The sequence below is a fragment of the Anabas testudineus genome, chromosome 7 (assembly GCF_900324465.2).
Source record: "Anabas testudineus chromosome 7, fAnaTes1.2, whole genome shotgun sequence".
Classification (NCBI taxonomy): domain Eukaryota; kingdom Metazoa; phylum Chordata; class Actinopteri; order Anabantiformes; family Anabantidae; genus Anabas; species Anabas testudineus.
In genome coordinates, this window is record NC_046616.1 from 2,622,763 (window position 1) to 2,649,867 (window position 27,105).

Here is a 27,105-nt window from a genome sequence, read left to right on the forward strand (position 1 = left end):
AGTTATATCTGAGTTGTCAGGGCTTCCACCAAAAACTCATTTCTGCTATAAACGTCTCGCAAGTTTTGATTTAAAGGAACAGTTCACTGCAGTATTTCACCTTTTATACCAAAACTGTTGGAATTTTTCATGCAGGACCCCTGACCTTTTGTCTTGTACCAAACTTCATCTTCAACATGTAGCTTCAGTACAACTCATATTAGTGTATTTTATGGTTTCTCAGCTCTTAATTATAATCATTCTTCAACCTAATGAGCCAAAATAAGACAGTGGGTCATTCAATCTGGACAAACAACTTTATTTCTGGTAATGCATCTATACACTGTACATTCAGTCACTGTAGTATATAAGCATAGCTATTTTCAAACATAATCTCATAAAGTCCTTTACTTTACAATATAGTCCGTGTCGTGAGAGAAGGGGAAAGGCGTTGTTGGAGGAGCGATGAGGAAAAAGGCGTGAAAAGATGAAGGGAAACAAGGGAGATAGATGAATAAGCCAAGCTTTCTTTCATACTGTATATGTGTCATTAATAAATGGGAACACTTACATTTACCTCTTACATAAAAATATTTCTAGAATTGTAAGGTTTATATAGTATTAGCAGCAGCACAGGGCTAAAAAGATACATGAGGATGAGGAGGGGAAACAATCTGCGAGGTCGCATAGTCATACTGTAGGTCTGCTATCTGATACTGAACATACTGTTAAAAATATATGAACTGGTGAAAAAAGTCATTCAATATAAAGACTCTACAGTAAAAAAAAGAAGAAAAGAAATGGATTAACATGTTTATGTAGGGAATATTCTCTTACGCACTGCATTAACTGTTTCTGAAACATCTGTTAAAACACAAATTCAAAAAAAACAAAAACGAGACAGCTATTGTAAGAAAAGATTTCTTTTTGAAAAAGGAAACACCATGTACATATATTTTACAATATCGTAAATGAAAAAAATATTTACATTTGTAAATTCTTATTCAAATCTTCACACTGGCTAGTATTTGCCTATTAATATGGACTGTTATTGCTGCCTTACTGTCGATTATTTAGCAAAATTATTCCTTTTTTTTTTAGAAAACAAGACGTTGTTAAACAGCTTTTTTCTTTTTGCATGGGAGCGTGAAGAGCCAATGTCATTATTGTCTCCCTTCTTTTGTAGAAAACCACGAGTAAAGTAAACTACACATAGGCTATTAACTCGTCTGAGTGTAAAAACAACTACAAAATGTACCAATTTTAGGTCCACGAAAGTCGCAGACGCGGTGTCGTCCTCTGAGCAACACCAGTAATGTTGAATAAGAAACGGGCTTTCAATGTAACGCCCTCTTTATTATCCCTCAAGACAAGCCGAGAAACTGGGAATAAACAGTTAAATCTTTATGTACAATCCGAAGTAACAATTCACTGAAGCAAGTGGCTTTTCAAGATCTATAAAAATCGTTTGGAACATGCATATCATTGATTTCAAATGAAGAAAACAAACACTCATTCAGATAAACTAACTTTAAGCGTCTACCATTTGTTCAACTGTTCTCTGAAAAACAGTTTTGTAAACTGGTCGGTTTTAGAAATACTGATTTTACTTTTTTAAATGACCTGCTGAGTCAGGGAGGGGCTTTTAATTTGAAAACTGCAAACAGGAAATTGATGAGAGGCCCCCGTCCCAACAACGTCATCGTCAGTTTTCCTACTCTGGAAACCTTTCGCCCACGTCCAGGCACTTGAGGTTGTCCAGCATTGCATTTCTTTTTTATCACCCTTTTTTGTTGTTGTTGTTGTTGTTGGATTTGTTGCGAGTGTGAAGTTTTTTCTTTTGAACAATACGTGGTTTGTTGTTGTTGTTGTTGTCGTTGTTGTTGTCGTTTTGTTTTTTTAGCTCTTCCTCTTGTAAATAAGACAAATTGCTTTATATTGCATAACACAATAAAACCCTTAAATGTACAGTATCAATGCCCAATAACTGACTATATGTATGGCAAACTTTCTCAAATTTCATGCATAAAGAAAATATGAGTTTTCTATTGAAAAAAGTGAACATAACAGACAAGCAATCAAATATCTCCACGTTTAAAACAACATCAACAACCAAAGGAAAATTAGCAACAACACAATGTACATTCTGATTGCATTGTACCCACTGTTAGATGCAGATTTTCGTCCTCTGTCTTTTGATTAAAAACCCATTTTAATCTTAAAACGTGACATTTGTGTCTTTTCTACTACAGAACCTGGAGAATCTGTTGCCAGAACCTTCGACCAATCCCAGACTGCATCAGCAAGCAACAGGTAGAGCCTTTTTTTTTCTTTCCATTTATTTACAATACTTGTTCTTAAGAAAACTGAACAACAATATTTATTCAAGATGCATATAATCAACAAAACGCTTACTGGTAGCAGTATATGGTAGCAGTCATGTATAAGATGATGTTTTCAAAAGTAAGATTGAAGACAATAGTGGGAGTACAATGCAGTATAACAGTATTTTGTTATGACAAAGTGCGATTCATTATTGTAAAGTAAAAAAAAACAAAACATATATTTATATTTACATACCTTAATTTAATTAAAATGAACATTTTGTGGTTCTTGCCAACCTCATCCAGCCCACTGTGATTCATAGATAATGGTTCTAAGGTCAATTGGAGAAAAGAAAACATGCCGACTTCCATCACTCAAATGTTACAAGACGAGAAAACAAGGCCACACTCACATCTGGAGTAGATTATCTTTAGAAGATAACCATTTCTGGGCTTTGACCCATGCGCTTAGGAACATAGAGTTTGTAGAAATAAATGATTTATTTTTTTAAACAACAGGAGAAAAACACAAGTCGCTTAAATTTGGGACTTGGTGCTTTTCTCCTCAGTGGACTGCGATGTCTTCCTGAAAAACCGACAAAACCACGGTGGCACTGTGGAAAGTTCATCTGCTTGTTTTGTTCATTTTCTAATTTATTTGTATCTTTTATATTTTCAAACTCCAACAGAACAGAGAAACAAAAACATTTCTTTACATATCGCTATGTAGTCTCTTAAATAGCTTATAATGTCTTCAAAATCCTCTGTCTTTGTTGCGGCAAGGGACGGTGGCGGAGACTGTGGGTTAAGTATGAGCCCTGCCCTCCTGGTCGCACCACTACAACACCTTTCAACGGCCGTATAACTCTGATATAATACGATCATCTTTCAGCATTTATTATCACAGACGTTTGTCCAAAAGTCTCATCTCATTTTCTCGTCAGAAAAAATACAGGCACAACCACAGTATGTGCTATTTATCGGTTTTTCTTTCACTCTTCTGATCCACTTCCTCTTCTGTGAGTTTGGAAGGTGCAAGTCAGTGCTTGATTACAGACGAGCTTCCTGGTTGCAGCTTTGAACATTGCTGTTCTAGTCATTCTCAAAGGAAACCATTCACTTGACTTATCAACATGGATAAAGACAAAAGTCCTCATTTCCTCTCTCTGTCTCTGTTTGGAGGGCCAGAGTCTTGTTTGTTGTTGTGAAGGGCGATCATGATGGACAGTGGTGTGATGTGGCCAGCCCAGGATTCCTCTTGTGTTTATGGTCCAGGTTGGGCACAGGATGTTGGGGGTGATTGGGTGAGGGGCGACTGTTTGGGTGGAGAAATCTGCAGTTGCGTTAGTTGGCAGCTGGTGTGTCCTTGGGCGTCCCCTCGTCACTGCTGGACTTGGGCCAGAGTTGCTGCTGTAGCTCCTTAACCACCCTCTCCAGGTGCTCCCTGGCCTCCCGTTCCTGCAGCAGGTCGGCTCGGAGCTGCTCACGGTCAGCCTCTGCATGCTGCAGCTTCATCTGGAGGTCCTCAATCTGGAAAACACATGGCAGGAAACAGCTGAAGTCATCAGCAAGAACAAGAGCTGAGTCCAGGACTGTTTGGAGAGTAGTGATCCAACTATCAACAACCGAGCTGTTTACACACACATTACATATCATAAGTAAGTGGTTTTCTCTGTACCTATGTCAACAAACTGTTTTTTTACAACAAGTAGTTTCAGAAATAGTCATAACACAGTGTGTTTACATTTAACTTCATGTCTATGACTCGTGTATCAACGTAATGTCTTGAAATAGGTTCCGTATCAAGGTTTGATAGCACTAAGATAAGCTTCTGAAACTGTGTCATGTGTCGGTCCTAGGCCCGGGCTGCAGCAACATAAACATCATCTCTTAATGACAGCCTTCCAAGGACGACTGCAGTCTCTGCAGGGAGGTACACACACGCAGCTGGAGAGCATAACCTCCCTCTTGTTTTGTCTAATCTGCATTTCCCATGGTGCCTGAGGGAAGTCGACGTCTTTTCCTGTTTCCTTTTCAGTGGGGAACTTATCAAATGTCTGCGCACTTGGACTACACCCATTTATTTTTGACTGGGGAAGAGGAAATAGTTTTTTTCTTCTTGCCTTCTCCTGTGCTGACCTTGAGAGTGTTGCAGAGAGTCTAACACTGCAATTACTCTGAGGGTGTGGACATAATTGTCTAGACTCTCTACCGTCACATTGGGCTGTTAGTGCCTGTCTAAATACAGTCTTGTTCTGCTTCGTTTTTATCCGTGTGCCATGTTTTCCAAACTTATCAGTGAGAGATTAATCACATTTCAGCTTCTATTTAAAGATTTTAAATGCAACGTGCACACTAACTGACCTGTGCAGAGTATTTTGCACGAAGACGTCCGGCCTCGCAGCCTTTGTCACAGACCCTCAGCTGTCGGGCCTGCTCCAGCTCCCGCTTCAGACGGATCCTTGATTCATTGGCTTCCTTCATCTTCTTCTCACTCTCGGCTCTGAGACGCTCAATTTCCTTCCTCAGGTTTCGCTTCGCCTCGGTCGCCTCCCGCAGCTTCTCCTTCTTGGCCACCCGCAAAAATTCCAGCTCCTAAGATAAAAAGATTCGAGATGTTAGCATCAGAGTGAGGTATCTGAGATTCATCCTTCTATAATTCATCACTTTGAAAAGTAATTGATTAAAGTCAGTGTCCCGTGCTGGAACCTATTTTCACTCTAGTGGAACAATCTCTCCACGCCTGTTTGACACCCAAGAGCAGTAGACTTGTTGCAGCAGGCTGCAGTGTCCATGTCAGTGTTTACCCAAAGCCAAGTCAGGGGTTAGGAGTAAGTGTGGGCTTGCAGAAGTTCAATTTCCTTCCTTTGAAACACTGAATGAGCATATTTGTGCTGTGGAAACACACTCGTAGTCTTCTCACAGGAACCTAGCTGTTGTGACAAATGTGTCTGTCATCAAGATTTGTTAAACCCTACAAAAAAAGTGAGAACAAACAATCCCCATCACATCCTTGACTTAACAGCGGCTTTACATAAGAACTCTTTCAGCTGGCGTAGAGTTAGTTCTGCACACAGCAAGAATCTTTCCACTATGTTGTGTCTACTGTTCATTTATGTTCTGGGTCCTCTCTGAGGCTCCTCTAAACTCTGATGAAAAGCGAAAGTGTTGCGCTGATAAGACTTTTTTCTTTGCTCAGGATGCATTTTGTGTTTGCTCACCCACACAGACTCCTTCATCGGCATTTTCTTGTTCTCAGTCCAAGACCAAAAATAAAAATGGAAGTCTGGCCTTTCCCTTCACAGCAACATCCGCTATCATTGTTATCAGTTGCCAACTCATGCTAAGCTTTGCGGACAAAGATAATGACTTCTACTCTGCATTCTGCTTCTGCATTTTGATGCCTGAACTCAAATCATTTCATCAGTGTGCCAACTTTTGAAAAGTTTCAAAAACTCTAGGGAAGCATAAGAATTTTAGTTGTCATGGGTCACTAGGGCTGGGAAATCCCATTGTCTCAGCTCACAGTGATACTCATGAGAGTGGTAATAGAGACACTTGATCATCCGGGTTGTACATAAAAAACAATGGCTATCCAGTGATATGAGAGCAACACAATTAAAACACTGACTGAAGTGTACGGGTCCGTCTGTATGTTGGATTTAGAGTTGCTGGAAGGTATATTTTTTCTCCTCTTACTGGAGCTACACTTCCAGTCTTTGTGCCAAGCCGCACTGAACACTTCTCTGACCTAGCTCTGTACTGAAGTTGATATCACTATTCTCATTTTACACAGTAAAAGATGATGAACAGCTCTTTTCCAAACATGTTGTGCTATTCTTACAGAGACACTATCGAACATGTACCTGCTGGAGGCTGCGTTTGGCCTGCAGGGCTGATCCCAGCTTCTCCTCCTGCTTCACCCTCATCTTAACAATCTCGTGAAGGAACTTCTCCTTCGACTCTTTGGAGTCAAGTCCACTGTCCAGCGCCTGTCTCAGACTCTCCAGCTCAGACTCGAGTCCCAGCTCGGGAGGAGTCACGGGGGTTGCGATGGGTACAGATGCAGGAGCTGTTCCCTCAGCCGACGTGATAGTGCAGATGGGTCCTTGGGCGCATGGTGAGCTCAGGTCCTTGGCAGAGCTGGACGAGGTGAAAGATGGTGACGACAGGGAGGACAGGGACGAAGTGACTGTTGGGAGAATCCAGACAGAACAGTAGGTGAGTTTTGAGGCTGAATTTTGCTGTTAAAATAAAAAAAAACTACTGAATTCAGCCAGCTAGTCGAGCCTTAAAGAAACGCGTCTTGTTGCTGGCAGAGTTTTTTTGCTTACATTCATCACGGCTTTCCACTTCGATCTCCACCTCAGAGTCTTTGTCGTCCTGTGGCGGTGGCTTGCTGGCAGCGGAGGATGGAGGACAGGACGCCTCTGGTCCCGGCGGTGGACGCTCCCCTGTGGCTCTTCTCTTGCGAGGCCTGGAGTTGGCGTTGGCAGCCTCCCCTGGTGGTTCACCTCCACTTGGGTGGGAGGTGCTGGGCACTGATGGGGACATGGGACCCATCTTCCCCAGGGGCAGTGGTGTGAGGGCGACATTAGGGGCCACCGCATTCTCCAGGCTCTTGTAGTTGTAGAAACTAAAACAGACATTTGATTGCTGTTAGATGCAATAAGTCAAATCCATGTTATATATTTTGTTACATCATTAACAAAAGCTTAATTGTGCATGTAAGTAAACACAGCCGTTCCCATATTGTAGACTCAGATTGGAGCAGCCTCTGCCAAACTAGGGTAGAGAAACATTCAAATAAAGTGCCTGCAGCCCTTTCCTCCCACTTTAAAAGAAACTGGGCCAGATCAACTGTGATACGATGCAGCCTGCACTGGCAGTACCATGCCAAGTGGGTGCCCACATTATGAGTGTGTGTCAAATGTGTGTGAATGGTGGAGTGTGGGAGGCTGTGGTACAGTCAGACTTGACCCCTGTGACACCAGCCCACCCAGACAAGTGAGAGAGCATGCTGGGAGCTCATCAGATCGAGTTTAAACAAAATGGCAGTCATCTCCCGCAGTAAAATATTGTCTCAGAATAGATATTTCATTTTTAATGAATTCCCTTTGAAGTCAGTGAAGTGCTGTTTGAAGAGAGCGTTGTCCGTTTAGATGTGGTCGTTCTACTCTGTGCTGGACTCACCTGTCTCTCAGCAGGGCCAGGGGGTGACTGGAGGGCTCCTTATCCCCAGCAGAGATGTGGGGGGACCACGGTCTGAAAGCTGAAGGCCTCTGTCTGGGTTGGATGCAGTTAAGCCCCTGAAAAGAAGAAGATAATATTGTAAATCACTATTTTGAATAATGGAATTACATTTAGTAGTGATACAGCAATAACTAATTAGGGCTGAGTATCATTATGGGATGCTGATGCAGACGTGATGTTCTACTTTATCTTTGTGAAAAATAAAAACACATCGGTTCCAAATTCATTTAAGTTTTTTAAGAATGGTGCCTATTCAAAATAAATAAAAGTCTTTGCCTCCTCCTCTGTGGTTTTCTTCTTGCATTTCTCTGCACACATTTAGACAGTGGAACATCTCAGGGATTCATTTCTAATGACAGATTCTGACTTTAGATCTTACAGGTAATTCAAATTGTGCAGTTTATGCTTTCAATCATTAAAACAGTGTCGATGTACCTGTCCCATCACATGACTGTGCTGGAGAGACTGGAGATCGGTCACTATCAAGATGAATTGTTGAAGGAATTCTAAGTATAACTCCAGTGTAGGTTTTTTAGCAAATATTGATCTTCACAGGAAACATCCATCATCATATCGTGGATATATTCTGTTACACTGCTCTGTCAAACTTTGCTCCGTCTCAGTAAGTGAATCCTTGGGCCCTGTGACATCTACACTTACCCCCTCCTGTTAGCACCACTTTCCAAATCTAAATTTAAGCACTAGCCTCATCCGAAAACTTCTGTATAATATTACATGACATCTCATCTCATGCACCCAGCGTCATTATCGCCCATGTCTCCTTCCTCGGCTTGGCAACACCAACCTTATTGGAGGAGGACAGGGACTGTAGCCAGTCGTGCTGCTTCTCTTTGTCAGCCAGCGGGGATTGCGATGGGAAGTCGTCATGTTTGGACTTTTTGATCGGGATGGGATCGGACGCCTGGAAGAAAAGGAGGAAATTTTGTTAAGTCTTAAAAATGCAGGACAGAATATATAAGAAGGATCTAACTGTGCACACACAATCAGGACTGACTTCGCTTTACAAACAGGAAAAAAAAGAAATCTGTACTCATTCAAACTAGTTTGCATGTGTAAATACATCCAGGTCGATTATTTTTCCCACGTGGTTTGAATGCACCACAAGTTGCCCAGTTGGCACGAGGCTGAGGGCAGTCGCATTAAAATGTCAGTGAACTGAAAATGCACCCAATAGTGTGAGACAGACCAGTAACTGTGTGTGTGTGTTTGTGTTGATAGGGGAGTGCCAGCGGAGGTGTCTGATAGCTGTGAGCGCGAGTGTGTATAAATTTAGACGCAGTGTTGACTTTGTGTGTACGTGTGGCTGGGGAAGTTGTTTTAGGGTTACTAAGTGGCGCGCGCACACACACACACACACACACACACAACATCAAGGCAATGCGTCACACACTTGTCACACAAAGAATCCAATATAGCTAGGTGTGTTTGCTCATGGGCAGCCAAGAGAGGAGGCAAGAGGTGACTGGGGCAGTGTGTATCTGTGTTTGTGTGTATCCGTCTGTCAGACACAGATCCACCCATACAGACAGACAAGCAGCAGTTTGTTTCCCTCTCCCCCGTTACGCTGGCTTTGTGGCTATGACCTCAGCCTCTCTAAGCTGTGGCTGTCACTAGCTGCCACACACACACACACATTTGAACAGACTACATGCAGTTTAAAAACACTTCTTTAGTCCTCAGGCTTTTCATTTTAAAACTTTAACCTAGAAATGGATCAGAGACTGTTTTGTGTGGTGTGGGTTGTATGTGGGATGTAGTGTAAACTACAAATGTATGTGATACTTCAAGTTGTTTTCCAGGATTTAAACTCTGACAACAATTTCTTCTTACAAATTTAATTCCATTAGATCTGGAATTATCGCACATGTTCTCTGGATTTCAGTCCTAAGAGGTCACGTGCTGCAGTGCAGCTCGTAGCAGCAATGCAAATCTGTGCTGGTCTATTAAAGCAACAGTATTTCTAGAGGCTCGCTCTCTCTCTGGCTCACTGTGGGGCTCTCTCGCTCTCATTTTCTCTTTCTGAGGATGTCCCTCAGGAATCCACGATGTTCTGCCAGCGAACTGCTGCAGTGTGCAGGACACTGTGTCACACACACACACACACACACACAGAGAACATCCCCTGCATGGTGTCAACAGGTGGTCATTCGTAATGGGGTTAGATTCCTTCTCTCTGTCTCTCGACCATGTTGGCGGCGAGTCATGCCATGCCACATGTGTAATCAGAGCTGCTCTCACAGGAAAGTAGTGTGGCTAGACGAACAAATACCGCCGAGGTCTTCCGACGTGACGGCTGCCCTGACGCACAGCTCCACGACTTTCAGTGACTTTCCCCAACATGATTCTTGAACCGTGTATCTCTTAGTTTTTTTACCTTTAAATGGAGTTTGTTGTTTAAAGAGCTATTATATTTACAAATGATCCTGTCTGAGCAGATATCTGTGAAGTTCTGACAGTGGCTGGTGGACTTGTGGGTTATCTAAAGACGAACAGATATGTCCTATATAACAGGACAGCAGAGCAGTGCTACAGGCAGGAGGGCTGTGCCTGCAGTTCAGCCCAGAGAGTGGCTGATCGCACACACGCACAGGGCTGCCTCTGGATAAAGTCTGTGCCACGTGCCAGACCTCGTCTCGTGGATTAATGGTTGCCAGCACCACAGCTCTCCATCAGGACGAGATCCAACCCCGGTAATCTTGGACAGAGGACAGCGTCAAGAGGTCAATACTTGGCAGCTGAGCTAGTGGGGCTCCGTGTTGGGGGCTTCAGGGAAAGAAAAATCTGTATGTCCAGGGAATTCCTAATTTTAAGAAAGACGGCTTGGTGACACCTGTTTCTCTGCAAATATTCGGATCCGGGGGCAAAGTGAACAAACAAACCCTCCACCTGCCACACAGCGGGGTAAACTCATCTTAGCCTCTTTTATCCACGACCTCGTTCTGTTGGTCGCTACACAAATCTCATGACCAAAGGTGAGATTTAAAATGTGGAGCGGCTCAGCTTCCTCTTGGACACAGTGGTCAGATTCGCACCTATTCACCTGTCAATCTCATGCTCCCAACTGCCCGGTCTGAAACATAATCAAAAGAGAATCTGTGGAGATTCTCCACACTGGGACACACACATTAAGACCCTAATGACCGAGCGGTGAGTCGGGCGCTTTTATTGGAAACGTGACAGTGGACTGATAAGCCGATGACTTACAGCCGTCCTGCTGCAAATAATAGATGTGGGCTGACTTCAAAGACACACAACTATGTGCCTGTGTGTGTGTTAGTGTGCATACATTCATGCACTTTGCAGCCCACCACCTTTATGATCTGGTGTGGGTTTACACAGCATAGACAGGATGTCACACTTCTAAGATAAGACTTTATGATTAGCTGGGGTGTGCATTACACATGCCATCGATGTCCTCAGCTCCAACACCTCACAGTAAGAACATGACACCTCATAACATCTACACACTATCATTACACCAGTATCTGGGGGATAACAGTGACCTTCTTTATTAAAGTCAGACGTCGTTTTGTTTATTCTCTGTCATTTCGGTGAAGAGGTACAGTGCTACAGGGCTCACAGGGATCTCTGCAGCCTCTTACTTCACAGGACAACTAGGAATCTCCTCTGCATGAGAAACTCACAAAGCCTCAAGTCATGGGAGAGCATATGTGGAAATACTGAGAGTGGCAGGTTCGTCTCAGCTGCCGTAGGGGGGCCCCACGCAGGGGCTCATGTGTAAGCACGTGTCTGGGCAAGTGGATGTGGGTGTATATGTCTGTTAGTATTGTGTGTGTGTGTGTGTGTTGTAGAGACAGGATGGGTGGGGTGATAACAGCGTTCACGGTTGAACACTGTCTGTGCCTTTTGAAACCCTCAGTTTCAGAACACTTCCTCTGTCTGCAAGCCACTGGTGTTTGTCATAGTGAGACGAAATACTATGAATAGAAATTCTGAAAAATAAAGAGTAAAAAGCTGCTTCATCACTCTGCTGCTGCTCTTATTTGTTTTCTGGAGTGAAATCTTAAATGGCTTTTAGTGTCTCAGTGCCCGGACGTCTAAATGTAAATAAAGGAAAAAAAAAAAAAAGTTTCTAAAAATGTCTCTCAAGTCTTTTCATGCTAAAAAACACACAAACAAATTCATCAGCGAAGTCTTAATTCTAAAGATGGATCCACTCATGTGAGGAGGAAACAGACATAGTTTAGAGAGGACTTACATAACTTACAGTAGAAAGACAAGTGAGGAAGTGAAACTGTGGATTGAAACTTTCACTGTCTTGACCTTTAGGCAGTTGAATCAATCACCAAGTTGGACATTACGAAGTGTGTCTGAAGACCTCTAGTGGCCCCACACTAGGGGAGCACTAAGTGTTCCCAATCAGCTGTGCTATTCAGAGACACACTAGGTTCTTTATGCTGTTGCACCTTCTTTTAACAAGTCAGAGGGTTGTTTCTGTTAGCTGGTAAACCGAGGAAGCAAAGGTCACGGTGTGCTACGAATGAGTCAGTCAGGAGAGAGAGTTCACAGAGAGGTTTCATCCTGCTGATCGAGCTCCATCCACGGAAACGGCCGATTGGAGAATAACGGATGAAATGAAAAAGATGTCGTAGCTAAAACAGAGCTGAGGTTTGGTCCATGTACGTTAAACACCACGAAAACATCAGCAGAATGTGCTTAATGAGCGTCACAGTCAAAAATGAATTTGGAGGAAAGGTTATATTTGTTAGACTCTGCTGGGTTGATGCCAAAAAGGGCCTGAGAGGGAGCCGGGGGGGGGGGGTTTACAGCCAAACAGCCGAGCTGAGGTGAAACTCGCCTCAGGAGAGTTTTGATGTGAGAACGAAGCCGATAACGTACGGTGTTGAAAACAGGAGTGTCGCCCAAAGAAGAAACAGAAGGAGCCGATCTCCTGACGGGCCGTGTGACGGGGGAACACATAATCTGTTTCTTGACACAATCTGTCATTTTCATCTACCCCCCACCCCCCCACAAACCCAACCCCAGCTTCTGCTTTCTTGTTTTTTTTTCTGCCACTCCCTCTTCTTCTCGCCGTCTACCATAAACCCTCCACCCCGCTCTGCTCGTCTATCTGTCTGAGTGCATTTCCTGTGTCATAGATTACAGGATGTCCTCTACAAACATGAAGATTCCAGTCGCACAGAGAGAAAGCAAAAGAAGTTCAGACACAAACTTCAATAAGCACGACTGAACGAATGGGTCGAAAAGAACGACGACGACGACACGGAGCGAGATCGCCACAAACAAAACCTCCAATTATTAAATTAGAACTTAAAGTTAACCGTTCACGACGTGTTGTAAGGAACTAGTTTGGTCCCAACACTAACACTGAGGATCACGCTGCAGCGGCATGGTGCTAAACAGGTTGCCTAACCCAACATCCCCCCAGACTAAGCCCAGATGAAAGAGCAAACAACCTGTTTTCTTTGCTCTTTCTTTGCTCAGGAGGGTGAACGGAGCCGCACCCTGCCACTGACCTGACTTTGGCCTCTCTGCTGAGGGGCCTATATCGGTGGGAAAGGGAGGGGCCCTTCCTAGAGACAAAGCGAGAGCCGAGCTCACCTCATTCTGCATCAGCCACAGAAAAACCCACATATGATGGGAAGCAAACAGGTGTCAGACAACATGTTGTTCCACTGTTTATGCAAAGACGTTTTGGGTTCGAGGCTGAATTCATTAGCTGCAAACAAACAAGCTGTACGAAGCACTTCTGTTTCCCCCCCGAGGTTTGCACAGTTTTCATTGTCTGCCGAGTTCTGAAGGTGAGTTTTCACCACCTGTCTGTGTTAATATTCAGTCCGACTGACACTTACTCTCCTTGTAACTTTGTGTGCAGCAGCTCAACACGGAGGAAACCATCCAGGATAAAAATACAGCGAGCGAGTCGGATTCCTCGACTGTGTGTTTGTGGGTTACACACACGCTTAGAGCTCCAATTTTGGCAACTAGTTCATCCCACCATCATCTCCTTGGCTGAGGAGTCACAGAGAACAATGGGGCCTCTGTCTTCAATGAAGTAAATAGCAGAAACACTTTACATACAGTGCAGAGTCGAACTGTTGCAGCACTGATCTGCATAGGATCAAATGAGTGTTCCAGTCAAGCTCAGGCTCAGTTTCGACTTCAACGTGAACTAGTTTGCTGACTGCACTTGAAATGACCTCATGTAAAATTCACTTTGATGTAGCGGCGAGTAGTTTCTCCCATGCTCAGCACATTAGTAACTGTATTTATTCAAGTTTGATTATACAAAGCAAGTATCAACCTGTTGAACATGGTGAGAACAGCCTTCAGGACTCGACACAGAGACACCTGCCAGGCGAACACATGTAAACGAGTATGTGTATAATCAGGTAGCTGTGTATAGAGAGGAGGCCCCTGCAGTACCTGCCTGTACCAGCTCCCCTCACATAACCCGTCATTTATCTGAGGGAAGCGTCTCCTGCCTTCACCTTCCTCTGAAAAAGAAAAGGACTCTTTGTTTCCATCTCCGTTAAAGCTGCATCTTGATGCCGCTGCTCTGTGCACAATGCGCTAGCGCTCCTGTCACCTCCCAGCGTTTTCCTGGAGGGATATTATAATTCAAGAAATCTGACATTTCAATTCCTTCTTATTTCAACATTTACATTTGAGAATTTCTGTTTCCCCGAAACTTTTATGACAGTGGGTCTGCTGTTCTTCCTGAGGCCTCCACTTCCAGGAAGGTTCCAGAGAGGCAACCAGACAAAACAGAGCAGAAAGCTCCCAGAGCTGCTGTCACCAGCTGGGCTAAAGGTAAAACATGTGCAGCAACTCGGAATAGCAACCGCCACAAAATGTGCCTTTAATTAAAGCGTGGTTTGACACGGTGACGGGGAGGTTGATCTCAGCTCTCCTGCTACAGACAGATTGATTCCCACAAGACGAACATCGAAGCTTGAAGTGAAAAGTTGTAAAAACTTTACCTCAAATGCAAACTATGAAATAATGAAGTTCATCTTCATCGACGCGTTTATTTATGGTGCTGATCAAAATTTAAGGACATGCTACATAAAGCTAAGCTAAGCTACCGTTACCACAACGTGCTGAATTAGTCCCCTTGTCTGTAAGTGTGGTCGGGGTCAACGTTCCCAAACTCATCAGTACAAACAGGCAAAGAAGAGAAGAATAAACAGTTTGTGGCAACGAATCAAGTCTGAACAAAGAGCAGAGAGTCGGACACAAACAGGATTTCTTCTTCTGCAAAAGGGAACAAAGTCAAGCGACCGAGACTGGACCACAGAATCCGTCTGGAGAGTCTTAGGGAGCCACTGGACACGAGGTCGACGAACTCCTCACAGCTTCAGCTAAAGTGTAGAAATCACCTAAAATGTAGTTTCACCAGTGTCACTGTGAGTAAGAATAATGAGAGCGAGGCCAATGACTGTACCGCAGGCCGTCCCACAGCTGCCTGGAGGCCCTGCAGAACACACACACACACACACACACACACACACACAAAAAGAGAAGGAAAGGGAAGAGATTGGGAGGTTTGGGAAGGGAGCAGGGTCTCCATTTCCTCTCGCCAAATTTGCTTTGGCAACTCTTTCCGTGGGAATGGTTGGAGACGAGCTCTGCTCGGCCACAGAGAGCCCGGGATCGGCCCACCGAGGAGACGGAAATCTCAAAAACCCAAGATGGAGATGGGGGGTGGGGGTAAGTAAATACAGCTGGACTTTTCCATAGCTTTTCCTTTTCCATCCCCTTCTTGATTTAGGCTGTTTTTAAACGGCTCCAATGCTGATTCTAACAGGCCAGGACGTTACCAGAGTGATCATCAATATATTATAAATCTATTATTTCTATATGAACCTCGACATATTGTGCAACAGCTGTAAATTTTAAATAAAATATATGATCAACTAAAGTCAAATTACAGTGATGGCAGCTCCATTTAGCCGTTTAGCTTGTTAAATTACAGCATACCACATATTTACAGTGGAGATTTATCAGCTATACAGTCACACACCATTATAAAGAGAATTTAAAGGTGGATGACGCCGAGTGGCAGAGAGCTGATATTTAATTAGAGGTCACGTTAACAAATGAAAACAGCAGCTTCTGAAGCTTCACGACGGCAGCAGCTGTGTTTTCAGACCAGACCAAGAAAAGACTTTAATGTCTTAAAGAGCTCAGACGACAAATGTTGTCGAGCCATCTAAAAGCAGCAGAATTCAATTTGCTCATTTTTTAAACGTCCTTCTAATCCCTGCTTATACACTAATGGACGTTTCCATTGATCTGTGTGTGTGTGTGTGTGTGTGTGTGTGTGTGTGTGTGTGTCCGTCCAGCCTCATATAAAAACATGACTGTTTACTAGTTCAAATATAAGAAGTCGACCCAAAACCTCTAACAGCTGGGGCTGTTGAAAACACACAGTGTTTCTGTTTGTGACACACACACACACAATTTGTGCAGATTTGGTGCTTAACTCTTTACATAATTGAGTTTGACTGACGAAGGCTGCGATGAGCCAGATTTTTGTTTGGCATCAGAACTGTGGAATGGCAGCGCAGAGAAGAAAATTCCTGCATTTACGGCCTCGTAAATGTTGCGTTCTGGATGGAAGAGGTTGAAGGGAGGTGCGAGTGTGGAGGAATCTGCTGATGGCTCTTTTACTTGCATCGGAGCAATAGCGGCCCCGTTCTAAAGGAGGCCAGATGTGAATTATGGGTAACGGGGAGGAGGAGGGCGTCTGTGTGTGTGAGTGTGTGCTGGATCGGGGGAATGCGGGGCATAGGGCAGATTTCTGCTTTGAGTGTAACGCGCCCTAAGGTTGAGGTTGCTTGTGAAAGGGTTAAGTCACATGGATGAACAAATACATAAATAGCGCTGGGGAGTGTGTGTGGGCATGGAAGTGGATGCACACACCAGCAGTCTGATTTCCAAGTATTACTTACGGGGCACTGGAACACCAGCAGGCATTCAGGTAACCCAGTCCTGACTGCGCTGCAGCACATGCCTGAACATGTGACAATCTAGCCAAAAGTCTACTTCAAACATGCACACACACACACACACACACACACACACACACACACACACACACACACACACACACACACACACACACACACACACACACACACACACACGTATGTTTGCACTCTTGACCAAAGGTCAACAATAACTTACACACAAATGCAAACACGCCAAAAAAAAGCAAACCCACCCACTCCCACACATCAAAGGAGCTCACGGTGAATGAAGCTGCAGACGAGCCTCAACCCACAATGATAAATCACATCCCAGCACCTAAAACAACCTTGCAGCCTTTTTTACCTGCCCTCAGATAGACCCCCCCCCCCAAACAAAACAGACCACTGAGTGCTTCCCTGACGCCCTCCTGTCCCGCTTCTTTTGAACACACCTTCTCTTCCTGCATGAAGTTAAGTTTAGGTTCTCTGGATGTGTCTTTCCCAAGCTGTGAGTGCCTCATGTGCCCTTGCCCTGGCAGTTTGCTGTCAGAGAGGAGGATGTGGGAGAGTTAAGTGAAGGTGGGGGCTTGCAGTCAAATCCCCTCTCATCTTACAGGCATCATTACGCTTGCTAAAGCCTCATCCCTGGAGCTCTCCACTAGCAGGGACCAGGATAGACCACCAATTACAGTCTTAACCTCTATCCTGCCCTCTCTGTTTCTATCTCACTGTCACCTATAGCTGGAAGGGGTGGGGGTTGATAAAGATGCTGCCTCATGGGAGACCTTCAAAGCTGCTGCCATTAAGACATTGTCTGCTGACCTGGAGTCTAACATTCAGTGTTTGTCCTACATAGAGGCTTCAGTGGTTCACTGCCACAGTTCACTTCAATACAGAAACTCTAGTGCAGCATCATCTGTTTTGATGCAGTTAGAACGTGTAGTGAGTGATTAGAGGTTTAAACATTTAACATATTAATTAAATAGTACAAATGTGGCCTGGACCTGATTTCAATGCAGTTAATGCTTCTATTCTACAGCTTGAATGTAAACAAGATGAGGATCCACAGATGGAGTGGTGTGTGACTCAGTAGCTGTAAATGAATTGTTGATAACATAAACAGGCCTCCAGCACTCGAGACAGTGAAGGCGATATGATTGCTTAGAGGATAATGGAAGGTGTGAATCTAACAGTAAGCGAGTCTGCAAAGGACAACCACTACTCCCGTCCACAGGAGCACCTGCAGTAGTGGTGAGCCACAGTAAACAAGCGATTATTGGCCCCGAATGAATGAATAAATAGACGTGTGATTATCCAGTTCAGCCATGTGCGTCTGTGTTTACAGGTTGTGTTAACTGTAAACACAGTAAAAGAATAAAGAATAAAAAAACATATTTCTAATTTAGGACATGGAACTGTTTAGAGAGAGGAGCTGCATCCGAACCCCTGTGTGACAGCTGCAGTGACAGGAGTCCGAACAGATTTCCATAAGACAATCCACCACCTAACAGCTCAGCTCCATGCTATGGATGTTTTGCCTGAAGCGTGAAATGGTGAGACGTGCGGGACTGAGCAACTGGGGGAGGATGTGGTGGGATTAGGACTGTTTAGGGGGTTGACAACAGAGGAGAGTAGCAGTGATAGCCACTATCTGCTCAACCCCTTTGATTAAAAAGTAAGACCTCCACCGTCCTCACAGACAAGAAACTGACACAAACGAGCGAGAAATGAGTTATCGCACAGTAAGCGGGGGTTAAAGCTTTGCACTCATGTAATCAAGAGAGGAAACTCATGGGAAACCACCGGGTAAAGTGCTCGTGACAGACACTGATGTTGATCATGGGCCGTTTCCTTCACTTACATGTAGTAGTGAGGTCTTAAGAATTCTCGTCTGCAGTCTGATCTAAATAAATAAGAAAAATCTCCTTTTACAATCTCTATAAATTCAAAATATTATTTCAATATTGCGTTTATCCCAAAAATATGTGTACATGAATGTGAAACAATCGTACGAGCTGCTCTTTTAAGCTGCTGTTTCTCAGCACATCTACCTGCTGCTTGTCCAAAGACTAAACCCCCTCAGTGTACACAACACAACTAGTCTTTCAGGGACCAGAGCTCACACAGCCAGAGGCTACACTCCTTTTCCTTCCTGTCTGTGGGGTAGGATTAGGTCAGGCTGTCAGCTGTTTCAGGCACCACCACTGTCTGCGTATGGGGACCCGGCTGAACACGCCGGGTCCCCATACGCAGACAGCGGCTCCCTATGAGCTGCACAAAAAGGCAGCTGTATCTACTGACGGCGCTGTTTGTTATAGTTGGGCATTAAGTGCATGGCTGCACTAATGCATTGGCCAGCATAGTGGGTCAATTCAAGCACCTCCCTTCTAATGTCACACTCCTGGCTTCTATTGGACATTGGAAAAAGTTTCAATCATAATCCAAGATAGAAGATTATTGTTCAGGATGAAAATTCCTCGTGTACTGCAGCACAGACAACCCTTCCAGCTCCCTTCACATTTAGGGAACAACAGAGTCGAGCCGCTGTCGGGGAAGCCAACGTCAGCCGCTGACCTGCCCGTGACAAACAGCTATCACACAGTCAACAGTGTAGGATCATGCGAGCAGACATGAGTGGCACGGGGATTAGCATTAGCACAATTTCCATTAGTTAAAAGCTCTCGCAATTATAGTATCTGTCAAGTGAATACACCTGAATGTGGTCGGTGATCGGTTTTCCTTCACTCAGACAGTCTAATGGTACGAGAAGAGAGGGTTCAAACACTACAGGTCCACTAGCAGTAGGAAACATTGGGTTTGAGTCTTCAGTGTTTCAGCAGCATTTATGTCTCACTTCCAAACCACTAAAAAAAAAACACAGAGAGCTTGAACTTGCCCAAACAAACAAGGGTGTAAATGGAAGTCTGTCAGACAGGAAGTTAGCAAATGCAAGGTGAAAAAAGAGAAGTATTACACTGACAGACATTAGGTCATAGCTAAGTGGTGCTAAGGTCTTGGGGACCTTTCAGAAGACTCAGCAGCCGTGTTCCTGTAATGCTGCAGCAGGAAACTGTGTCTATCACAATTCATTAACCAGCAGACTGGACTTCCCGCTAACACTTGAAGGATTTATCCCAGGGGGGACAAGGAAGAGGCCGTGGTGAGCTCCACTCGCCACAATATCCATAAAGGTATTTTAGGAAAAAGTCTGGGTGAAGTCCCAAAACTGTCACATGCATTTTCCTGATGTGAGAGAAAACGGATGCTGCCGCACATGTGCTGCATGTAGCGAGCTCCCATCGCAGCGTCTGCACTGCTCTGTCTGCCGGTTTACTCTGGCAGTGGAGGCATAATGGTCTGAGCTGTTAGTGAGCACTCCAGTTGTGCTGTGATGGGAATGTTTTCGACAGCTTTCAGACACTTGGCACTAATGATGTTCTGCATGCCCTGTGGCCATCTGGGATTTTTTTCTTCTCCCTCCAATCAGTCTACTGAACAATTTTACCAGCAGCAAACTCACAGAAACATGCCAGCTCAGCCAGATTGCTGCTACTTGGACTAAGTTAAAATAGAAATGTGCATAAAGAAATAAAATAGATGTTCTTTATTATTATTAAGTATTTTTTACATCCTGCTGAATCATCAAGTCTATCTAAACATTTACATCAATGTTGATGGCAATTAATAAAATCTACATTTAAGTGTCAACTACATTTCTGCAGTACGTCACAGGTACACTTAGATTCCTAATAACCTGAGACTAGACACAGGACTCAAATCTGCCAGGGTCATATTACATTCTGTCTTTGTGCAAAAGTGTCAAATACCTGAGTGGATCCAGTCCATCTCTCTATTTGCGTTTGCTCCGGGAAGATCTAATTTTGGATCAGGTATAATTATCTCTGGGTCTATTTGAACAGGCACTTCGAGACCCTTTCAGATGAGGTCTCTCTTTTTTTAAATGAATGCATGTACACTGGTTTTGAATAGATTCTCCTCTCGTCCATTTGATTGTGATAACTCTATTTATACAGCAGACTGACCCATTGTGTGACGCTGCTCTAAATGGTCCTAACAGTGAGTGTTTTCTTAGTGAGGATGGTGATGAACAAAGCTACCACTGGTCATGCTATCGACCAACATCCAGCTTCAAAAGCCCACTATTTCCTTCCTTGAGAAAGGCCTTCCAGACACTGATATTACATCAGTTTGTCCCGGTGGCAGCCCTAAAGCAGATAACTACTGAAATCCAGCAATATATGTAATTTGTCATGCTGAACTAGGGTAGACTACGATAAGCGAAAGCCTTATTAGAGCCAGTCCGACAGAGCGAACAGGAGGAACGAATCAATGAGCAACAGAGGCTCCCCGAGGGCCAGCATAGAGGAGGGGACTGTTATTGTAAATCAATTGTCGGCCAATTCATTTCCATTGATAGCATCTGAATAATGACATGCCGTAATAAAATGGTAATCGTGGCCTTTAGCAGCCGGTGGTGCAGAGGTGTTTGGCAATTTGAGCCACAGGGAGAGTGGCAGCGTTCACCATTCTCCACTCCTGCATTGCTGAACATGTGTGCACTTATTTATAGGTAGCATGTGCTCAGTGGAATGTGCCATTTGTTTTTGTTGTGGCTGCATAAGTGCATATGTTATAGTGGATGTGTGTCACTGTGCGAGAGTGTGCATGAGGAACATCTCACGTGCAGCACAGCCCCTGATTTAATCCCCGAGATCCCAACGACAGCAGCACATGGTTCATTGAGAAGATTAAAATCTCAACAGCTAACCTCGCACCAACCCAAACAGACACACTTTAAGTAAGAAAAGCTGAGACAATTACCGCATATTTCTAAGTAGAGCCAGCAGGACCAGGAAAAAAAAAGACATAGATGATGTTTGGATAGTTTTGTTTGGCTGCTATGGAACCACAGACACCCTAAACCCCCTCCTATCAATGACAGAAGGAATTAAAACCACCGGGTCACGGCCGAGGTCAAACCTCACGAACCAGCATAATTGGATGAGATATGGATGTTACAAGGGAGCGAGGGAAGACAGTAACACACTGGAGGTCTTGTCTAGCGAGAACCCGGGTGGCAAAGAAAACAACTGCTCCTTTAAGCCTTACTTTACTGTTGTGGTTAATAAAATGTGGGGCAGATTAGGATGAAACCACTTAACTAGTAGCCTTTTCCACTGCAGGAATTTAACAACCCTTTACAAAGGCCTCCCATAACTTGACCCTTTTAAAACAAAAGCTGGACTCACTACATCACGTTTCTGTCCCGTTCAACGTGCAGTAACAGTTACCGTGTGCCGAACAGGCTTGAATGTAATCATGACATGCAACTGTATATGCAAATGAGATCTTGTCAAGCATGTCAAATAGAGTTTTACGATTTGCTCCAGTGCATGAGTGAAGTGTAAATATTGGCCAAGAATCAGAGAAAAACAAGAGCAGAACCGTGAGAGTAGCTACGCACGATGTTTCATCTAAATCCTAAAGGTACGCTGGGTTTTTAGAGCTCTGTGACTTTTACCTGCACCAACAACTTTCTGAAATACATGATGCCACCATAAGAAAAGAAAATAGGCCTCTCTCCTTCATTATGCACAGCAAAATTCCCTGTGAACGCAGGAGGATGGGAAAACACCGACTGCCATTCTGCTGCCAGGCTCAGTGCCCTACTTTCACCCATAAAACTTGCACACAGTCGAGGTGCCAGCCTCCCCAGAGCCAAACACCACCATCTTGGCAGCAATTTCAGAGAACCAGTCAACGCTAGTCATCCCAGCTCACCCATGATCTGTGAGTCAAACATTTGGTCTCAAATATGGACTCCTGCCCAACAAAACAAACCAAGGTCTTCCACATTATGAGGCACCGCCACAGTTCAGCTGAAAAAACTTTTATTCGGCCAACAATGCCTAATAAAACGGTCTTTTGGCCTCACTTGGGTGTACCTTAGTTTGTAGATGGTGGGAACTCACTGTCACCTAAATCATCGAATACTGTTTAATATCAGCTGCCAGACAGATTTGACCCAAATATTTAATTAAGTCAAACCATATGGGCAACAGGCATCATTGAATAAGCTGAATCAAATGGAGTATGTTGAATGTTACTGCAGTAGATAGCAGTAAAAGTAAAAGGACTGCAGTCCCATTGAAGTCGTCCAAAGGGCAGGTTGAGCAGGGTGAAGTTGGGGTCACGTTGTTCTATGCCCCAAAAAGACAGGACAGTGGTGTCTGTTGCAGGAGTTCACCAAGAGGTGAGCAAGCAGACCCACGCCATAAACAAGTCTGAAGTTTATAGCCACTATTTGTGTTTGTTGTTCCGCCACATTCTGGCCCTGATGGCTCACTGAGAGGGTTGGGGGGGGATGCAAAGACACAACAGAGACGAGCAAAGCAGGGACGCCGTAAAAAACAAAGGGAAGTCTATCACGTGGCTCACGGAGAGGCCAACTGGACAGTAAAAACTGGGGTCATTCAAAGAGCAGCTTCAGGTCGAACACTTCAGGTCGAACACTTCAGGTCGAACACTTCAGGTCGAACACTTCAGGTCGAACACTTCAGGTCGAACACTTCAGGTTGAACCCTTCAGGTCAGGCTTGGTGCCATCTTGATTTGGGTTCTTGTGACTGATTTCTACAGTTACAGTGTCCAACTACAAAGACTGTGCACAGATACTGCACCTTCCAACAGAACCAGAACAAGCCCAGTAAAGGAACAAGTCACTTTCTTATGGAAAGAAATAATAAAGGAGACGATGGGAAGAAAAAGAACAGGGAAGAAAAACAAATGACAGGATGTTGTGGTTATGTGGGATAGTGTGTGTGTGTGTGTGTGTGTGTTTGGATGTGGGGGGAGCAGTTGCTCTTCTTTCCTCACTGGAATCTGTCTTAATTAAAAAGGATTGGTTTTACAGTAAGTGTGTGCCCGAGGGGAGCCGGCTGCACTCCAAACATGTTCTGAAGCAAGACAGCCATGAGGGGAATGAGGTGGGGTTGGACGCTTTCGAGTTCTTTCCTAACACACTCTTCACAAAAACAGTTCTGCGCGGTACCCAAGAAGGTTCCTCTGCATGATGAATCATAGTAGAACCTCAACAATGTTCAATGAAGCAGGTTTCTCAGTACAGCGAAGTCAAGAATCCACATTAGACCAGAATTAATTCAGTCTATAGCTGTCGTGTGATTTGCATCTGCAGGAACATGTTGCTGAATGAAGCACCACAAGAGAACGGTGCTGTTTCCAGGTGTGAGGCGTATTATTAAGACGTGATGAAAGTTAAATGAAGAGCCAGTTCAGGGGCTGATTCCAAAGCACATTAATGAACCAGGAAACAACTTGCTGTATGTGCTTTGGTTTGTGTTGTTGCCACAGCAAACTGGTAGACCTGCGTGTTCCTTAGTGTGTGTACGTATGTGTACACTGGGCCTGTCTCCAGCTTCTGTCAAAGGGGGCTGGAACATCAGTTGGCCTGCTGTCTCATCAATCAAGATTTGTTTAGTGGGATGTGTTAACTGCCATGCCTTCCTCAGAAGCTCCACAGTCGCACACCTGGGCCGGCAGCCATGCCCTTGTGACTGGCAGACAGCTCTGAAGTCACAGCTGATTGGTTTTAGAAAACCCCTGGACTGTCTCAGGACAGGACGCAGCACATGACTGACCGTCAGACGGATTGGTTTACTGACCGAGCTCTGTTTTTTCATGTCACAGGTTTCCACACACTCGCTTGGCGTATTACTCACGCAAACAAAAGATCAACATTGTCTTTCATGTGCGTAGATAAATATTCTGTATGTGCCAGGAACAATGGCGGGGTCAAACCCAGGAGAGTTACAGTATAATAGAATTAAAAAGGCCGATATCAGCTTCCTTTATCAGTGTAAACCGGTGTCGGGCCAGACCTGCTGTGTCAACCAGAGCCGTCGCCATGGCAACTGGTAAACCCATGGTTTTTGTGAAGAGGTGTCAGACTAAACTGTTGATAGAGAGTCGAAGCAGACTCCGCTGCAACTGATCCTATATGACCTGCATGACCTGACACATACACACACACACACAGTGATCGCATCAGAGAGCCGGATTCACCACGACCTGCCAGAAACAAGCTGCACGCTGTTGTTGTTTTTTCGGTCAGAGTGACATCTGTTTGCATATGCACTTGGCTGGCTTTTCGGTGTGTGTGTGTGTGTGTGTGTGTGTGTGTGTGTGTGTGTGTGGGTGCCTGCATGCATGCGTGGGAGAGTTCTGATTGCGCTCACACACTACAGCATGAGTAGAAAGGCAAAGACTGCGAGTGACTCACCTTGCCATGCCTTGTTTGCAGACAGGCAACACAAGCCATGAAAGTGTGTGTGTGTGTGTGTGTGTGTGTGTGTGTGTGTGTGTGTGTGTGTGTGTGTGTGTGTGTGTGTGTGTGTGTGTGTGTGTGTGTAAAGTGCACATGCAGACATGTATTTCAGTGCCTCTGTGTTGACTACCTAACTGGACTCAGTAACTGTCTGCACTGCCAACACACACACACACACACACACAAGAGTGTGCTGGCACAGTTTGTGTGTGGGAGTTCTTTCACTGCAGGTGAGCTACATACCACGAGCTGAGCTGTAGCTAGATGGACTGATAACAGACAAACAGGTATGGACATGAGACACACACAGATGTGAAAAGATGAACAGAGAGATTCAATGCAGCTGCGTATACAGCAGACTGACAAAGAAGAAAAAACAACAAGAGCACTTTGATTTAGTCTAAACATTCGCTGCTGCACACCTGCAGACACACACACATGCACCAATCAAGGAAATGGCAGCAGTGAAGCAGCAGTCTTGCACTCACACCTGACCTTTCACTCACTTCAATCTGTTAAATAAAATGAACTCCATCAATCTGACTTTGACACTGCTAACATACCTCATCTCTAATTCATCCACACACACACACACTCACACCAGTCACATGTCAGCATGCTGCGCTAATGCACCTCATCTTTCATTCATGGAGAGGAAATGGTTTGAATAAGCAACAGCTCTGCTCATGTTGAAATGTGGGATTAGCACCGTGAACTGAACGGCACCTCGCTCTGGATCTGAATGGACTTCAGGGGAGAGAGTATCTGCACGATGCTGCACGTGTAGTTTCTGGGGTTATACAAATGCAATTAGTTGGTGCTACACAGCGTACAAACAACTTTACCCATTTACAAAGGAACTCCATCTATTTATTTAGACTGTGAAATGTGAATTTCAGCACCTAAAACACAAGTAAGCGGAACCCGAGTTCTGTTTTTTCATTGATGTTGTTTCCTTTTGATCGTTCGACATGTTCGACGCGGCTACGTTACTAGAACAGAGCCCAGAATAGAGTCTGAGTGCAGTGGCTCATGCAAACGTCTAGAAACCCTCCGATTAGAAATGGCTGTCATAATATTGTTGTTACAAGCTCGTTCTCATATCGGTTATTGGCAGCTTTATTTTGTAGACGCTTTCAGAAACTCTGCTCTGTCAACCCGTGTTGTAGAACACATGCTTTAGAGGTGTCCTTTTTATTTCTACTGGACTCTGAGAGAGGCTGTTCCTGCTCCGTCTTTGCTTTAGTGTTTGGGTTTGCTGCACACAAACTGTCTGTCATGTCTTGCTCTCTGTGATTCCACACCCTCCAAATTCTTGGAATCGAGTTTCCCTCATAACCCCACCACCGTCCCCTCCCCGTCCTTGCACATGCTTTTTTTATTCCTTGTACTACTCGGAGTCTGGCGTGGCCGGTGTTTTTCACCATAGAAACCGACATAACAGACCAACACAGCCAAACTCGGGCTCTGCAAACAGAGACCAAATAAAATCCATCATTCAGTCGGTGTGTGCGAAAGCCTTTTTTCTTTCCCCTCTCACTTCATGAGGCACTCACGCCTTATTTTAGAGCAGCTCGAGCAGGATAAGGAGGGTGGGTGGGGGGGCTAGAACAAAGTTTTGAACACAGACGTCATTCAGCACATCGCCCGCTAAAGGCATTATAAAAATAAAAATCCAAAAGCGCAGTAAGAAACCTCGTAATCGCTTCCAAACATTACAAAACCTGCAAATATAATAACATCCTCGTAAGATTTGTGTTTTTTATGATAATGTTATTCGTGACTACATCACCTGTGAGACATGACATTATGTGCTATAACAGTTATGATGTCATTTGATGATTCTACTCATCATGAAATTATCCGGACCAGATGCTAGACGGTGATTTTGTACAAGTCTTACGTTCTAACACCAACCTCGCTTACAACTGCACTGCTGCACCTTCCCAGCACGTAAATGCAACTAAAACCAATTTGATCCTATTGTTATGATGTAATCCCCTAAAATGTTGGATATTTGTTTTAGTTATGTAAGCTCTCGGCCCCTCCAAACCCTCCACTGGGTCTGCCAGATGGAACAAATGACGAATCTCAGACGTTTGGCGTTTCCTGGCCAAAGAAGCAAGGGAAGGCTGACTTCCAAGCCATTTCCTAAGACGCAAACTGTTCAATGAAACCCACACATATCAGAGTGTGTCTGAATCAGT

The 27,105-nt window shown here is 44.4% G+C and overlaps 1 protein-coding gene across 1 annotated transcript in view; it reads right to left on the reverse strand.

Annotated features, from left to right (window-relative positions):
* Positions 1 to 277: 277 nt before the first annotated feature.
* skia (v-ski avian sarcoma viral oncogene homolog a) overlaps positions 278 to 27,105 on the reverse strand; it is a 62,837-nt gene continuing 36,009 nt past the window's right edge. Inside the window, exons 2-7 of the mRNA XM_026367846.1 lie at positions 8,362 to 8,478; positions 7,497 to 7,612; positions 6,638 to 6,939; positions 6,170 to 6,495; positions 4,668 to 4,898; positions 278 to 3,833 (exon numbers count right to left, since the gene is read on the reverse strand). Coding sequence (XP_026223631.1) covers positions 3,648 to 3,833; positions 4,668 to 4,898; positions 6,170 to 6,495; positions 6,638 to 6,939; positions 7,497 to 7,612; positions 8,362 to 8,478 — 1,278 coding nt within the window. The 3' untranslated portion in view covers positions 278 to 3,647. The remainder of the gene's footprint in view (positions 3,834 to 4,667; positions 4,899 to 6,169; positions 6,496 to 6,637; positions 6,940 to 7,496; positions 7,613 to 8,361; positions 8,479 to 27,105) is intronic.